Raw genomic sequence first — 17,776 nt, 5'->3', positions numbered from 1 at the left:
GAATGCCAGACTACCTGCCTGGAGTCCAGCAGCCCTGAGGAGTCCCAGCTCCAGCAGACCTGTCAGGGTCTAAGCTCTCAATTAAAAAAAACAGCTCAGAAGCCCTTAGATCCCAGCACAAGCAGGGCTTAGCTCCCTGCTCTGGAACAGGGAATCTGGAACTCCTGTGAACTCTCAGACCTTCTAGAGTACAGAGATATGGCCCAAGGGCACCTCCCAGAGATTACTGGTGTGCACGCAGCACCACAGTAACACAGTTCCTCTGCTTCCAGCCTGGAAGCTACAGAATCATCTGCTTGCATCCATAGATGCTTCTCAAGCAAATCCCGGGACATCATTCTCCCCTTGTACTCGGCCTTGGTGAGGCCGCAGCTGGAGTACTGCGTCCACTTTTGGGCCCCACAATTCAAAAAGGATGTGGAGAAGCTTGAGAGAGTCCAGCAAAGAGCCATGTGCATGATCAGAGGTCAGGAAAACAGACCTTACGATAACAGGTTGAGAGCCATGGGGCTCTTTAGCCTGGAAAAGCGCAGGCTCAGGGGTGATCTGATGGCCACCTATAAGTTTATCAGGGGTGACCACCAGTATCTGGGGGGAACGTTTGTTCACCAAAGCGCCCCAAGGGATGACGAGGTCAAACAGTTATAAACTACTGCAAGATCGTTTCAGGCTGGACATAAGGAAGAATTTCTTTACTGTCTGAGCCCCCAAGGTCTGGAATAGCCTGCCTTCGGAGGTGGTTCAAGCACCTACATTGAACACCTTCAAGATAGATTTGGATGCTTATCTTGCTGGGATCCTATGACCCCAGCTGACTTCCTGCCTTCGGGAGGGGGGCTGGACTCAATGATCTTCCGAGGTCCCTTCCAGCCCTAATGTCTATGAAATCTATGAAATCGTCTCAATATGGTACTACCTTGCCCACATCTAGATATACCTTTAGTCTCCTGCTACGATGCTGAAAGTCCAGAGTCCGAACTCCAAGATGCCCAAGTCACCTCTGCTTCCTGAATTCCCAGTTCCCTACCTATCCTGACAAACTAAAGGACCAGAAGCCTTGGAGCCTTTACCTGGTTCTCTTGGTAAGGTAAGAACATGTCAATGCTAACATTTATAGTAAAAACATGAGTTACACACCTTCTAGGGCAGCAGTTCCCAAACTGTGGGTCATGACTCCAAATGGGGATGCAACATCAATGGATGGGTCACAATAAATAGGGATATGGGTTTTCTGTTTGCTGCAGAAAAACGTGGAAAAGCTTGGATTTTCTCCTTTAACAGAAAACAGCAGAAAAATCATGGATTTTTCTGTTAAAGGAGAAAAATGCCAGAAAACGTGGGTTTTCCCTTGCAGGCTGCAAGGGACCACTTGGGGCTCGGGGGGGTGGGGGAGGTCAATCGGAAGCAGGGGGAACCATGTGCATGGCCATGCGCACATGCGTGTGGCAGCCAAGCAGCAGTGGAGAGCAGTTCCCACCAGGTGAATCTATGGGAGCAGGGCTAAGAGGCAGCACAGGCAAGATGGCAGGAGGTGGGAGGGGGCACAGGTGATGCAGAGGAGGAGGCACATGCCTCCAGAGATTTCTGCGCCCACAGCGGGGTGCGGGGCCCCCAGGGAGACAACAGCAGGGCAGGGAACCCTGAGCCCACAGCCCACATCCTCCCCACCCCCATGGGTGGCATGGCCAAAGCAGAGCCCATGGGGGAATGGACAGTGGAAGAGGGGGGCAAGCTGGGCTCCATGCTCCACTCTGCCCACAGCAGCTGGGGCTTGGGCACTGCTGGGGGGGCAGGAGGCTGCAGGTCCTGGCCCTGGGGCACCTAGGAGGGTGAGGGGCTGCAGGTTGGGAGTGAGGGGCACTGGCAGGGCCAGGGAACTGTGGGTTGGAAGAGGGGCACCTGGAGGTTGGGAGTATGGGGATTGGGAGTGAGGAAAAATTTGGGAAGTACTGTTCAAGGGCAAAAGAAGCCACTCTTTTTGGCAGTAATGACACAATTTGGTTCCAACCCTGCCCCGGGTGCCCCTCTGATCACCTTCCCCTGCCTGATCTGCTGCTCTGTTTTCTACACCGTGACCAATGCTTCCTGTCTAATCCACTGCTCCACTTTCTGCTCCCTGACTTATTTACTACTGTGGTGCCTGTCCAGTATGTAATCTACTGCATGGCAAACAAAGGAGCAACCCACAACACTTGTGGCCCCAGCTATAGAGCAACAAGGAATGGTGTCCCCGATGTGCTTGGTAACTGGGCCAATGCTCAGCAAATATATCAGTAATCCCTCTTCTGACAGCAGTGCCCCATTTCTGATACTAGAATTGGCCCTCTGCCAAGCAGCAGTAGATGTCCAGGGTTTTGCAGCACAGGAAGAAACTGATTCAGAATCTGGTTTAAAATAGGTTAGACCTAGAATATGTACACACATGCAGCAATGCTAGAAATGAGCTAGTCAACATTTTTCTTTCAAGAATCTCAGCCTAATGCCTGACAGCAGAGGAACAGTCTGCCTCAAAACTAACACTAATAAAATATCAAAGCAGAAAGCAAATTATCTTGCTAGTCACACCTCTCTCTCTCTCTGCACAGAAAATGCATCCCAATGTCATGACCACATAGCATGTCTTCCCAAGACTAAACATTTGCTCAATACACTAAAAAAATGAAACTTGGAAGACTAGGTGCAATAGGCTAACATGATGATGCTTGTCACAATACGTAATAGGCACTAATATTAGCATACACAGCATTATCAACAACATTAAGCGGTGTAGGTAGTATATATATATATATACCGACCCCTCAAACATAAAGGCTCTCCTCTGGTCCTTTTTACAACAGATTTATTAGAAATCAGATATCCAGTTCATCTTCTAATTTACCTAGTTTCATCATACAGTGCATACACTGTAACCATCACTGAACTGTACAAACTCCTAGCCCATCCTTTAGTCAATTCATAGATGACCCCATCAGCTTTTTTCTAGATTTTGTCTAGTCCGCAACAATGCATCTCAAACAGTGAGTCTTTCACCATTTTCCTGTCATAGACAAACAAGAAAAAGTTAAATCTTTGAATTCTATTCTAAACAATACAGCATACCAGTTAAAGTAATTCAGAGGGACAGCATGTTAAAATGAGTTTAATGCATTAATCCCTGAAACTCTAACATGACGTAGATCACAGCTAAAATGATTGCTGCATTGCTAGACAACGGGCAGGGCTGTCCCTGGCAGGGGGAGGGGGTGAATCAGGGTGGCCGCCCCGGGCCCTGTACTTTGGGGGGTCCCGCAGAGCTAGGCAGTGGCACAGCAACTCCGCACTGCTGCTGGCTTCACGTTTGGCCGCTTGGAACCCCACCACCGCCAAATGCGCCACTGAATCCGGCACGTCCAGCTGCTCGCTGCCCCCCCCCCCACTGAATCTGCCGCTGGCTTCCTTGCGTCCAGGCGCGGGGCCCCGCACAGGCTGATTTGCCCTGGGCCCTGCACCCTGCTCGGGTTGTCTCTGACAGTGGGACATATGTCCTAAAGTGCCCAGTACTGTATAGCTGGGGACAGTGTTGAAATACCAAATGAATTAGGGGCCAAGTCTCTATTAATTAGCAGAGCCATATAGAAAAGCCTGAACTAACATTCTCAGGCCACATGGCAAAGAAAGAGTACCTTGCCAAATGTAAATGCAGATACAAAAAACTACTGCTTCAGATAAAATGTAAGTATCTGTGTAACATTAAATGTAACACACTAATTTGATATGAATGCCAAATTTGGTGTATTTCAATGTATAATACTGTTAGCCCTTTTGATCAGAGCAGTGCATTAACATTCTGGGTCTTACAAATTATTTCCATTAGGGGAATAAATTTGTGATGGATTCAGGTATTTTTGATGCAATCCTGTTTGTTTACCAATAATCTACACACAGATCTACTTCCTAGCAACCAGCAGTAATCAAACAATGAGTGTCTTGCTCAGTATTCCAAGATTTCTTTCAACCCAAGGACCCTCAACCCAAAAAGCTCTCACCTTTTTCTCAGGATCATGCTCCAGTGCTTTTCTGGCTGTTTACTGCCTTCTCCGACTGTGTCTGTGGCAATTCTAATGCCTCTTGCACACATAAAGCTCCACCAGAACAAATACCCAGCCCTCTGCTTTTCAATTCAGTCCCCAGTGAAACCCCTCTGCCCAGACAGCTCATCTCACAAAAGCCCTGCCCAGTAACAAAACTATACTAAAGCCATCCAATACCAAATCTAATTCAGTTAGAACTGACATATGTATCTCAACAACATACTACAGCATACAGAATAAACACACCCAAGAGTCATGCCATGGTACAGCAGCTTTTCCAACCACCTGGCAAGTTGTTCTTCAGATGCCTGAATCTGGTATTGCCATGATGGCAAACCACAAACAAACCTTCTCTAACAGAAGCAGAGCCCTAAAAATGTCTGAAGTGTCTGCAGGGACTGATTCACAGCCGCAGTTTTGTTTTGATTTTTTAACTGAAAATAGAAGTTTGGAGGTAAAGTGCTTTTGAAGCAACTTAGTTATTTGGTTTCAGTTTCAGATTTTCAGTCTTAAACCTATCATACAAAATTTAACAAATATATCAGCTCCTGTTTAAAAGTTTTAGCATGGATATCATTAGGGACCTACTGAAATCGAAGGGACTGTCCCCAATTTCACAGGCAGAATGTGGGGCTTGGCAGCCATTTTGCGAGTGGAGTACAGCCCTCCCCCTGATGCCTCTGATTCTCTGAGGGGTCCTAGTGGCTCTGCCCCTCACCACGTCTTGCAGCCCCACCCCTTGTCACCAACTGGTGGAGGGGGTGGGACCACATGCCAGGCAGCCTGAGGAGTTAATCAACAGTGAGGGGCGTGAGGGTCAGCCATCTTGCTGGCTGCCCTCCCAGTGTACAGCCTCCTCTCCCCCTTCCCCACCTCAACAAGCTGCTGCAGCTCCCTCTGGGGAGCGAGCATTTTACTTTTGCATACATTTTCTCCTCCCCCTCCACCCTACATATCTTACAGGCAATGCTGGATTTTGCCAAATCTGTGAAATCTGCAAAATGGCAATTTTGGTAGGTCCCTATATATCATCTACTAAAACAAACAGACCAAGAAAGATATGCCACACAATACCCATTTATTACCACCTCAGACATGATAGGTACATTGCACAAACCAAAAAAACAACAGGCCTCAATTGTCTGTGAAAGCAGTCTTTTCCTGTCTTCTGGATCCACTTCTGCAGTACTGAGGGAATCATCTGCTCATGGAAAAGGACATAATCTTTTAAAGTTATGTCACTTTGTTTTGGATACTCCACACAGTCTGATGCTACTATCTTTTTTCTTCAGCATACCAATAGACCTAACTCCTGACTTCTTGGTAGGACCTGGGCAGTTTATTATGCATCTTTAAAGGTCAAGGCTTAAAAATGATGCAGGACAACACACCAGTTTGGATCCCCCATTAAGAGCACAGTTGGAGATGCCATACAGGGACCGGATATGACGTGCCAATTCATGCTACTTCAGAGCAAAGCTGAGGGCCCCTCACAGAACAGGCATTAGTAGAAAGCTCCCTCTTTGTTTCATACTGAGGTGTTGGCAACTCTAGTGCAAACACAAGGTACAGCAACGTACGACAACAGCAGACTTCTTAATTCTGCACCAAATGCAATTTTTAATCAGATACATGCTACAACCTAATCCAAAAACACCACAGAAATCCAACCTTGAGATAAGAGGTGGCAGCAACAGTGGCTGTATGAGAAACAATTACTTTCTCTTTACCCAACAAAATCCAGAAAATTTTTCTCAAAAAAATCGCAGCTGACAAGCTCTGGGGATTCATCAATATCTCCAAATTGCCAAGTGAGTTTGCCCGTCCTAAGGTAAATAAGATGCAGCCATCACCAGATTCCAAATGCTTTCCCCAATCTACCAATAACCCTTCTGTTTTATTTGGATTAGCATGCGTCAGAGAAGACTCGATTAAATGAGTCTTAGGACACCCCAGCAGCCTTGGCATCAAGTGTATTCAGTGTCCCCATGCTTCAAAATGGTGATGGGGGCACTTTAACTAAAGTATGAACAAGCTAATTATAGTGCCCCCGCCATTGTTTTGAAGCACGGGATGCTGAATACACAAGACACTGTGGGTGCTTTAATTAGAGCAGCTCCCAAGAGCCACTGTAATTAATGCACTCCCTACCCCCACCCTGGAGCATCTGTTAGGAGCTAAAGACACCCCTAGATTTGAACATTATGACAAAGATAAACCCTTCTATCTGAACTCCTCAAAACTAAAATATTTCTTTTCTTGTTGATCCAACTGAGGCTTTAGTTGCTGACTTTTAAAGAACAATCAAAAGCACTATACCCTTTGGTGAGAGAATGTTGATAAATGATATTTTATGGGTACAAACAAAAAATTGAGAGTTGATAGAAGGGGTTGAGAAGATGGCTAATGTGGGTCACTTCTAAACAGGACTCAAACTTTTTTGATTAATAAAAGGCATAATTATACCCCACATAGTTAAGTGCTAACGAGCCATTTACCTGTCAATACTAGTTTATTTCTAACTTTACTATAATTCCTGAAGCTCACCCATACCAATCCATTTTTGCTGAAGTCACAATTGAACTAATGAAGATCAAAATGGTAATTTAGTGGTTCATGAGTGACAGTGCTCACTGATTAAATCAGGCATAAGAATAAGCTGTTCCCCATGAAGCATGGATTAGCCAGGTGGCCTATACTCTGACCCAACACATCTCCAGACTGTTTAAAGTGGAAGCCTTTTCCCTTTTCTCCATCTCTAAAATATACTCATTAGCAGATACTTTCTCTTCTAACACCCATGGTAGAAACATTTCATCTTCTTAAAGTTTTTCTAACCTTTCAAATGCTTCAAGTATGTGGTTCATTAAGAAGCTTTCCAGAAAAGTATATAAATTCTTGAAATGTTGTTTCATTATTCCTTGTTATGGTAGCTAAAAATGACTAGAAAAAGAATGTTTGTGTAATATTTATATCATGTTAATGAAGTGCTTAATCCTGTAAAGTAATGTAAATGTTCAAAGCATCTCTGGACCCAGCTGACACAGAAACCTATTAACATGCATTACATTACAAAGTGAAGGCCTAGAACTACTGCTTTCAAATACAGTAGTATTTGAAGTATTTCAAGTACAGTAGTACAGTGTCACGGGGGCAATCAGGTGAAAGAGCCCCAAACTGCACCCTGAGGGCTCCTAGGGCAGGGACCATGCATGAAAGAAAAAAAATAATAATACAAGAACACTTACCTGCAGCAGGGTGAGGGAGGAAACCCACGTGAGTTGTAAGCCACACCTTTATACAGGTGAGGCCGGCCAGTGACATCATCGGCAATCACTGGCCGGCGAGAACAAAAAGGACCACCTGCGGAGGTGGAAGAGAGCAGGAGGAGAGAGTCAGTGGAGGTTCTCTGTGCTGATGATGGCAGACATATTCAGAAGGAGAGAGAGCCAGCAGGGGCTCTCTACACCAGCAACGACCGGCATGCCTGGGAGGAGGAAGAGCTGGAGGAGGCTCTCTGTACCAGTGGAGGCTGGTGTGCCCAGGAGGCAAGAGAGCCAGAGGAGGCTCTCTACACCGGCAGAGACTGGTGTGAGCAGTAAAAAAGGAAGCCCAGCAGGGTAGTAGCAGAAGCTGGCTTGGCAGAAACCCACAGCGCAAGCAATCGCTGACCAGACCAGAAAGGACTGCGGGGTGCTGGAAACGGAACGCCTCAGGCGACGTTGGGGGAGAGCGATTCCACAAGCCACGTTCGGCAGCGCGAGAGGAATAACGGCCCAGGAAGAGGAGCCTTAGCCACCCTGGCCAGACGACGGGTCATCTCCCAGAGAGTTCCCAGGTACCGGGTGTGGGATACCGACTGGCGGGGATGAGTACAAAGAGATCTTAGAGAGTACTGAGGAGGCACCTCCTTTATCCTAACGGTAGGGCCAGGGAGGACACCGAGCAGACCCTCCCCAACTCATAATTTTATTTCGTTCTTCTTTTTTTCCCCCCCATTTGGAGGAGTTGTACGGCGGGACAGACGACGCCAGGGAACTAAGTCCCCTAGCGAGGAGGAAGTCCCGGTTAAGGGGAATAGAACGCAGCATAGAGGCGCCAGCAGGACGGCTCCTTTCCGTCCTCTTTTTTTTTTTCTTCTTTTTTTTGTTTGCTGTTTTGGTCTTTCAGCTTCCAGTCTGAGGCAGCTTAGGGCAGGAGGAGGCCCAGCGTAGGCTAGATAGTGGATCAGTTGAGCCACCATAGAAGAAAGTGCTCGGGACATCAGATTCAAGAGAACGTTGGGGTCAAGAATACAGCTACATTGTAGGAACGGCTGACACAAGATCCAGTGACCTGCCAAAGGTTGGCAAGAGGCTGGGGTGTAGGGGAGGTAGAGCCACTCGGACGGCCGTCTAGCGGACTACCCATCACTGAGGAGCCCCTGGCAGTTTGCCCACCCACTGAAACTACATTCAAAGTCGTGGCAAATGAGTCTGGGGGTGGCCACCTAGGTGACAAGCATCTACCTCAGGATTTACAAGAAACCTCGGGACATCCGTTACTGACCATCCAGGCCAAGGAAGCATGGGAACAGCTGTCTGAGGCCAGGCAGTCACAAACATGAAAAAGGAATCTAGATCCACTAAATAATTTTGCTGAAGGAGTCAAAATTAACACAAGGAACATGTTGTTTGTCAGGCAACCTCCCCCCCACAAAAAATAAATACAACACAAAAAAACCCTAGTCTGATATTTCCTATGCACCAAAGAGGTGCCGGATTTGGCATGCAGCATGTTGGTTACTATTTAAACATCCACACAAACCAGAAAGCCTTATTTATGTGCAGTACTGCAGCAAAAAGTTCTAATGGATAAGAATTACTGCAGGGCTCAATTTCCATGGAAGCTACCAACTAATTATCAGAGGTTTTAGTCGTAATTGTTATTTCTTTGGATAGCATGTCATGTATTATTTATACAATGCTACAGGCATCTATCGTTCTGTGAAACCACAATCTTAGCCACAGAAGTTTACGATATAATTCAGGGATGACAATGACACTGGGTATGTGGCAAAGGGTGAGACAGAAGTAGACTATGAAGAAGATAAAGTTATAATAGGGACATACAGGTTGTGATAATCCTTCCTGTTGAAGGGAAAAGGGCCAGCTGAGTTTAACATATTTGCACTAAAGCATTGGGCTAAACCAAATGATGATTCTGGAGTCGCACAGAATATTTCCCTAAAACACTTTATACAATGGCAGTTGAACGCTTTCAATTTAATTTAAATATTCTTTGGAACAAAATTACCACTGTCAGAATGAAAGAACCATTGTGTTAAACAGTGAGAAAACAAATATTCTCCAAAAATCAAATTTCCGAAGGTATATGAAGGGGAAAGTTCCAATCTGCTTTCTGCACATTTCATTTGATATTCAAGAACCACAAAGGACAGCGAGATTAGATAAAATCTGAAACTTCTTGCAAAAAGAGCCAGATAAGATACTTAGTTCATAAAGTAGGCTACTGCACTTCTTATAGTAGCACAGAAGCTAAAATCACATTGAAGATTTGAATTATTTTCTTTCCATCTCTTTTTAAGAATAATAAGGGAAATACATCATTCATGACATATTTATTTGGAAAAATATCTAGCTAGCACCACACTGAGAGGCTGTGCGCACTGACTATACAACATATTAGACTCTTAACATTTTACTGAGAGTTTAGTGCCACCAACCTTTTCTCTGGCATCACCCAGGCCTACAGAATGAAAACGTCCAAAGCCATTTTTTTGTTCAACAGGTTTGGAAAACAAACAATATTTAATTGGAACACATTCAAACATATCAGGTCCAGCCTTTTTAACACAGTTTAATTTTCTATTTGAAATGAATGCCATTCATTAAAAAAATGAAAAATAATGCATCAATCCTCTGATTTCTCAAGAAAAAAAATAATAATTATAATAATTTCAAGACCCCAGAACTTCAACAAATGGCTGTGTTTATAATGGTAAAAATAGTAATTTGGAGCAATATGCATTTCCTCTTCTCTCTTCCTGTCCATCCACAGACTAAGAAGCATTTGAAGGGAAAGAAAAGAAGAAATGTTTTACCACAATGTATCTGCTAGGGATTTGAAAGGCTAAACTGATAATCCCAGTGATAACTGATTAGAGAAATGGGGGAAGGGTAGCTATGAGGTGCCCCAGCAGGAACCAGAAGGCAGCAGGGCAGGCAAGAGGGAGGGGGACGGATGAAGTGGACTAGTACCCATAGCCTATGAGGTTAAAGAGGAAAACAGCAGGTGGCCTAATTAGTTGTCAATTAAGCAGTTAGCTGCTGGCTCACAGGTACTCTCTTCTTCCCAGTGCAGGGCTTCACGTGAACAGTCTTGTCTGGTAGGACTTGTCACGGCCGCCTCCTCCTCCCCCCTCAAAGGGCCTGGCGTGCAGCTCCCATCAGCAGCAGCAACAGCAGCCACCACCATGTTTGAGCTGGTGTGTTATCGGTTAACCGTTTAACCAATATAATTAGAGGAGGTTAAACGGATAATTTTTAAATAATATATACATCCCTAGTACCTGCATGATTGTCACTCCATGATTTTCAGTCCCATCAACACTCCATGAAAATTTTTTTCCAATCATATTAAGTTGCTACAGTCAATTGTAGAGGGGAAAAGGACCTATAATTCCTACATTAAACATAGTAGTAGAGAATGGTATTTAGATCCAAATGCTGAATCTCCACCCAGCAAAACCTTTATCACCAGCCCCAGCCAGGCCACTAAAGCAAGATTCACCACACAGCAAGTTCTGGAGCACAGAGTGACCATCCAGACCAAATCCTCCTGTTAACCACACTGCTCCTGTCACCCCACAGAGGAACTGTAGCAGTCTGGCTATATTTACAGCCTTATGGACCCACATGCATGGGCAGCCTTCATCAACACTGCAGATGCAAACTTAAATAATATTTAAAAGATGAAGACATTTTAAAAAAGCAACTTGTGAATACACACTGTAAGATTCCCAGGTTAACACAGATGCCTTGCATAGATAACAGGGTTTGGAGGTTTTCTTTACACATCACCAAACACTTTCTGCAGGCAAATAAAAACACCTTGCTGCCCTTCATTTATGCAGTGTTCTCTTGTTTAAGGCTATCACCATAGTGATATGCCTGAAAAATCAAGGCCCCCAGTTATGCCTTCAGTCGTGCTGGAACAACCAAAAGGTTTCAGTGAGATTTCACCAGTGTGGCCGGATACGGAGTTGCCCTAAGAAATCCTGACAGTTTAAAAAAGAAACAACCAACCAACCAACCAACCCATACCATGAAGCATGGTTTTAAATTGGGGTGGAGGGAAGGTAGCCTAAGAGGGACAAAAGGTAGAAGCAGATTTCAGGTTGTTATTGCTGCGGTAGATTTGTTGCTTCTACTATTAAGATTTAAATTTTAGCTAAACTGGCTAATTTTCCCTTCCAGAAAATGCATCTCATTTTGCTTAGGCTTTAAATATCAGTTTTTCCCAACCTCCATCAATGCATAAAGATGAAACCGCTTCAGCAGCTTGTGAGCGCATTTGCAGCAGCTCAGCTTTCCCATATCCATTTACTATGGCGGCAGTCCAACACAAAAAATTAAATTCCAGTGGATGTCTTCTAAATTCCTATACATAAAATATAAAACCAAAGTAGTCATGGGGAGAAAAGTGATATACTTCGCTCCATAATTTTTTTAAAATTGGAAGACTGTTTAGAGATTTTTTTTTTTTTTTTTTGCTCACCACTTGTAAGTTTCCCTTTAAGAGGTAAAGTGGAAACAAAAGTAGAGCAGTGTTTGGAATAATCCATAGAAACAATAACTCTCCACAGAAACAAAGTACAGAAAACAGTACTAATGATGAGCGGGCACCCAAGACCCACTGATTTCAAAGGGAGGTATATAACCAACTGTTCTAGGATTTTCAAAAATCCTACCCAAGTTACAGTTGCACATTGATGATAATTAGCTAAAAAGACTACTGTGAGATAAAAGGGGGAAGGGAGGGTCCCACTAACAGAAAACTGTCATGTTCTGAACATTTCTGTTGTCTGCTTAAACGACTGCTTATATAGAACCAGTGTTTTGCACCATATATAAAAGGTATCAAGTGAGGATCTTAGCTCCGTACTCATCTGAAAAGGTTATCCTCCTCCTGCAAACTGCTATGCACAGGCTTAATTTTTGTACCAGAGAAAAGCTATTAATTGGCCTAGTCAAAGCTAAATATGTGCAAGTGTTTACTGGAAGGTGTCCTAAGATAGAAGGACAACAGCAGCAATAAGAATCACTTCAAATACATCTCGCCACAGATGTAATTGAAAATTTCTTCCACAATGCTGTTTCACACCTGCCAATGTATCAAACATTGACTTGAGGCTTTTGAAAGAAATTTGTTTTAAAGAGGGACTTGGGGGAAATGGTAGTGGCATGGGTGTGCTAAGCAAAGGATTCTGTATGGAAAAAAGCTCAAAGTTAATGTTTTGGGAAAAAAAGATGTGACAAGGCCACCTGGTCGTGCAGCCTGAGCAAGTGGGTCTTCAAGAATAGTAGCTGCAATACCAGGTTTCTAATGTTAACCGGTGCCATTGTTTAAATAATAAACACATCCAGATTAACTCCTCAAAAAATAATAATGTATTATGAATCTGTGCTATATCTTACTGAAACATACATATGTGCCAATATTTTTTTTCTAAACCTCTATTTCTCCTTCGGTATATAAAAACTAGCAGTCTTTTGTTATTACAACAAAGTTACCCTTACATTATCGCCACCTCCACTGTGAAGAAAAGTATCCAGATAGACTAGCACATTTGAAATTTGTTCTGTTTCAGTGAACACCTGAGAGACTACCAGCATTACAGGACAGTCAACTTTTGAACTGACTGATGAGAACAACAGTGTAATATCATGCCAGGTCTCTGGATGAATGAATAGGCAGGCTGCAGTACTGTCACATGCTGGAGTCTGGACACTTGGAACAAAACAGGGGCAATAATTATATAAAAGCAGAGAAGGCATAAATGAAAAAAATCACAGCAGCAGAGGCAGAAGCATGCACTCTGTTTGCAGAAGGGAACAGTGAGTAGAAGGATTGCCTACACAAAAAATGGAAAGTACAAAACAAACACAAGGTCAAAGATATCCATTCTCCTTCTCCAGTTTCTCATAGCTGTAATTTAATAGCCCCCATCTTCTTTGTCCTTGAGCTTCAAACTCAGGCTGTTATATTCCCGCCATCACTAGTCAAAACTGTCATTTTCACACTGGAGGATGTCAATTTTTATAGGGACAGTGCATCTGACTCAAGTACTTCATTTATTTCTTCCAACTTTCCATGTTTGACTGTAAGCTCAAGTCCAGTTTTTTCATTTGTTTCCTTGGTCTTCAAACAAACAATACGTTCTAACCAATCACATTATTTTTCTTTAATGTTCACTTTTCATGCAGTACTTATCCTCTCTCTCAGTTCTCCCTTTTACTCCCTCTTCTTCATCTTCTGTATGGCAGCTTCAAAACAACATTATAGGTTCACATCCAAATTTATCATCCATTGTGTGTCACTTGTTATCGAGAATGTATTGAGCCCATTCCTCCAAAAGATTTTAGAGGGTGGCAGCTTGCTAGATGTCCCACAGTTTGGGTGTCTTCCCATTAAATGCATAAGACTTTCTTTCATCTTCTATTTCTGTAGTAAGTAATGTCCAAGTAAGCTTTTGATGCAGCCACTGTGGCCCATAGCCTACTTGGCATGGTGAAGCCACATAGTTCTGTGCACAGTCTGTGATCAGACATTTAACTCCAACTTTACTGTTTTTCTGTCCCCACCATTTCTCATCCCAATTAGGACACTCTCCTCCATGGATTTCTTCTTGTGTCCCACGAACTGGAGGTAGAATATGTGCTCTCACTACTCTTCTGTGGAAGTGACCTTTTTCCCTTGCTTATAGTGATGGATATATGCTCTACAGTCTTGCAGGGACCAGGACCTGTTAAACAGTGGGGAAAAGGCTACTTTCCCAAACACTTCCCTGGAGATTGAAGGTTGATAATCTGGTAGTTTTAAAAATAGTATCATATCAGGATTGTTCAGAATATTAGTCAAGACCTAAAATAAGTAACAAAATTAATTTACCACACACCTATTAAGCAGTGTAATATACAAAGTAATATATAATTATATTAATAATTTATTTGCTCACTGTTTGCCTAGTAGGCTTGAAAAACATACGTGAAACCAAACAAAATGAGGAACTGATCCACAAAAGAATTTCAGTCCTACCTAACTCCTATTTGAAGTACTAAAGTACAAAACTGCAATCTTTACAATCTGCACTGGGTTGCTGCCTAACCCTGCAAACATCCAAAATTCCTAGGAAGCTTTATTGAGGTGCCTAGGCACCCTCTGGGTATATCTAGAGGCATAGTCTTGACAGTGCTGAGCAGTTCAGAACCTACCTGAAACCTACAACCTGTCCGGATTTGCAAACTAGCTATTCCTCTTCCTCTCTCACCTGCTGGCCCAGTACATCTTCTCAGAACACACCTTTCACAAATGTCACTACTGCTGTAGCAGGACACCTCCTTTTATCCAACATTAGCAGTTAGACTAGGTACCCAAGGTCCCACCTTGAGGGGATTCAGACCCACATCTCCCTCCTGAAAGAATGTTCTACTCACCAGGCTATTGGCTATTCTGGAATGGAGAGATGAAGGAGCTGAGTCTCACCTGTTGAACCTGTTTTAATTTGTATGGAATAGTTAAATATTAACTGAGCCAGAAAGTGAAAGTGTAATCTAGGTCTCTAGTGTAAGGGGCTAGGTTAGGTGCCAAGCAGGAAAAGGAGACTGGGTTCTAGTCCTTACATAGTTTAGCCCAAGTGTTTAAAAAAAAAAAGTAAAAATTCATGAGGACAAGGTATTAGCCCTTGAGCCCCACATTTTTAGCCACTTAATTCTTCCCAAACGTTGCATATGGAACAAAAGCATCCAAATAAAGACTGTGAATGTGATTCTATGGTCAAGGAGCCTTAGGCTGCATTGTCTGATTTTAAGCTCTTTTGTGGGCTTAGTGCTAGTAATAACCTTTGTACAACACAGACATATCAGTTTGGTTGACTGTTTTGTTTCACAACCTATTTAGCATGGCAGGCATTACAAGTTAATTTTCCCATACTGGAAAGGCACAAGTGCACTGCAGTCATTCCATGGTCACAAAATGGTAGTTTGTACAATAAAAGCAAAATAAAATCATATGATTTGATAAGTATAATGGGGCCTTTCTGATTTAACTGAAAACAAACATGCCTGACACAGAAGAATAGCAAAGCTCTTTGTGAAAGTTGCACATAATCATCAAAATTGTAAATTAACCTCTTTCAGTGGAGGCTGACAATAGTGAAAGAATTTGCTTTTCCCTTGATTGGAAAGTTTACTGGATTATAAGCCAACATATTTTCTGCTTTCATGCTTCATTAAACTAGAAGATTTGATCCATCATTCACTAAACCCATAACCATGCAAAAATATATCAGAAACAATTAGTATAAAAATAGCTTAAAGGGGGTGATAACTGAAAAGAATGGAATATTTTTCATCATGCTATATCATGTTATATCCCTCACTTTACTGCATGTAGTGTTCTGCAGTTTACTAAACATCTCAAATTAAATTATATCTACAGAGTATAGAATACATATAGGTTTATTCTTCTTGAATCAAGCTGGAGTGCAATGTGTCCTTGACAGACTTTACTTTTCCTGTCCCATGAAGGTTACACATTATAAACGTGGGTGCCTCGGTCTAGTTCCAGTCTAGGAAATCATCATCAAAACAAATTAAGTTCCCAATTCTGCAACTCAATGCACCTACAGAGAACTTCATTACACCCAACTGAAGGCAAGGTCAAACATCTGCTATCAGCTAAGTACTCTGCTGTTAGTTAAAATGTTTTTCTTGAGACGCACATAAAAGAAAGCTCAAAAGGGATCCAGGAAGGGCCAGTGATGCACCTGCGCACAATGACTTGCACAATCCCACTTACACAGTGAAAAAGTCAAGTTCTTTACTGGTTATAAGTCCTTTATTAGTTACTGGGGTGTACTTGGTAGCTGTCTTTGTCTGAGACAAAAAGACATACAAAAAACTGTAACATTTGGTCCCAAAATGATACCTTTTATTAGACCTACTGGGAAATAGCAAGAAAACTGTCCTTTTCTGCAAGCTTTTGGGATCAAAGTCCCTTTGTCAGGCTCTGGGAAAAATGACGTTTATTTCCTACCTATGAGGACTTTTTACCATCTTGTACCGTCTACACTTTTCCCAGAGCCTGACAAAAAGACTTTGATCCCGAAAGCTTGCAGAAAAGGACAATTTTTTTGCCATTTTCCAGTTGGTCTAATAAAAGGTATAATTTTGGGACCAAGAGTTCTAGTTTTTTGTATGTCTTACTAGTTACTGGTAATTCTGACCCATTTTTAAGAGGTACCAGGGTCATCTTAGCAATTTCCCAGCACAAAGAGGGAAATGTGGTGCATAAATTTAACACTTGAAGGGGAAGAAAGCAGAAAGAACAAAACAATTTAATCCCTCATTAATTATTAAGCCACACTGATATTTGAGGGTTTAAAAATATTAGTTGACTACCCTATGAAAATATACTTTGTAACATTTGACACACGATTCCAGTAGCCATTGAAGTCACCTGTTTTTAATTTATTTTTACTGGGCTGTTTGCTACAGAGTCTTACCCATTTCTCAAAACATTTGCAAACACAAAGCCTTTGGTCCCAGGTGACTTTATTTAGCTCTTAGCTTCAATAAACCTACATAAAAACGTGTTTTTCTACATCACAAAAACATTTGGCTTCAAAATATAACGCGTGCAGTATTTTCTTTACACGGTGGTATGGTTGGCTACACTGTAACACACCCTATTTTTTTTAAATGACTCAGATTGGTTACCAACAGTCGTACTACCAATGTGGAAGAACACTCGTTTCTTGCTTTGCTCAAAAATATGCAAACTTGCTTAAGATAAAGAAGAGTTAGTTGCTTTTTACGAGACTATTGTAAGCAAGATGCCAATTTTTTTTTTTAAAGCGACTGCCGTATTCATCACACGTCATTGCTCCTGGATGTTACCTCCGCATTTCATGCCAGTGCTCCCACACCCTCGCGGTGCCCATCCTCTATAAAAAAGCAGAGGGTGGATCTTGAGTCCTCACGGACCTTGAACAATGTCACCCACATTACGCACGAGTGCTGGCGGAAAAGCACCTCGCCTTTCAGTCTTCAGCACGAGCTGCACTAACCGGCTGCATCATGACAGGAATGAACTGAGTGACTAGCTGCCTCGCGACACCTCAGGAGGAATTCACTGAATGAATCATTCAGTTTGTCAGGGAGCGGAAATCCAAAGATTGGCACCTGATTTCCAAAGCAAGGCAGGGACACATACGGCTACGACTTGTGGGGGGCTCTGGAGGCTGCTGAATGGCGCCTCCCCGCCCAATAAATAAATAAATAAATAAATCCGCCCAAGACCCCGTTTCACTAAGCGACAGATTTTCACCGGCGATGGACGGGCTGAGCCATCCCCATCCCCGTCCCCATCGAGACGTCTGCAGCGCGGCGACAGGCCGGGCCGGGCCGGGCGCCGCCAGGGCC

At 43.1% G+C, this 17,776-nt stretch overlaps 1 protein-coding gene across 1 annotated transcript in view; it reads right to left on the bottom strand.

The window, feature by feature from the left end:
• Nucleotides 1–17,279, bottom strand: part of KIF21A (kinesin family member 21A) — a 139,292-nt gene extending 122,013 nt beyond the window's left edge. Inside the window, 2 exon segments of the mRNA XM_025209701.1 lie at nucleotides 7,319–7,433; nucleotides 17,252–17,279. Coding sequence (XP_025065486.1) covers nucleotides 7,319–7,433; nucleotides 17,252–17,264 — 128 coding nt within the window. The 5' untranslated portion in view covers nucleotides 17,265–17,279.
• Between the last annotated feature and the right edge of the window lie 497 nt (nucleotides 17,280–17,776).

The sequence above is a fragment of the Alligator sinensis genome, unplaced genomic scaffold (genome assembly GCF_000455745.1).
Source record: "Alligator sinensis unplaced genomic scaffold, ASM45574v1 scaffold9_1, whole genome shotgun sequence".
Classification (NCBI taxonomy): domain Eukaryota; kingdom Metazoa; phylum Chordata; order Crocodylia; family Alligatoridae; genus Alligator; species Alligator sinensis.
The sequence above is the reverse complement of the archived record's forward strand: the minus strand, read 5'-3'. Positions and strand labels throughout refer to the sequence as shown.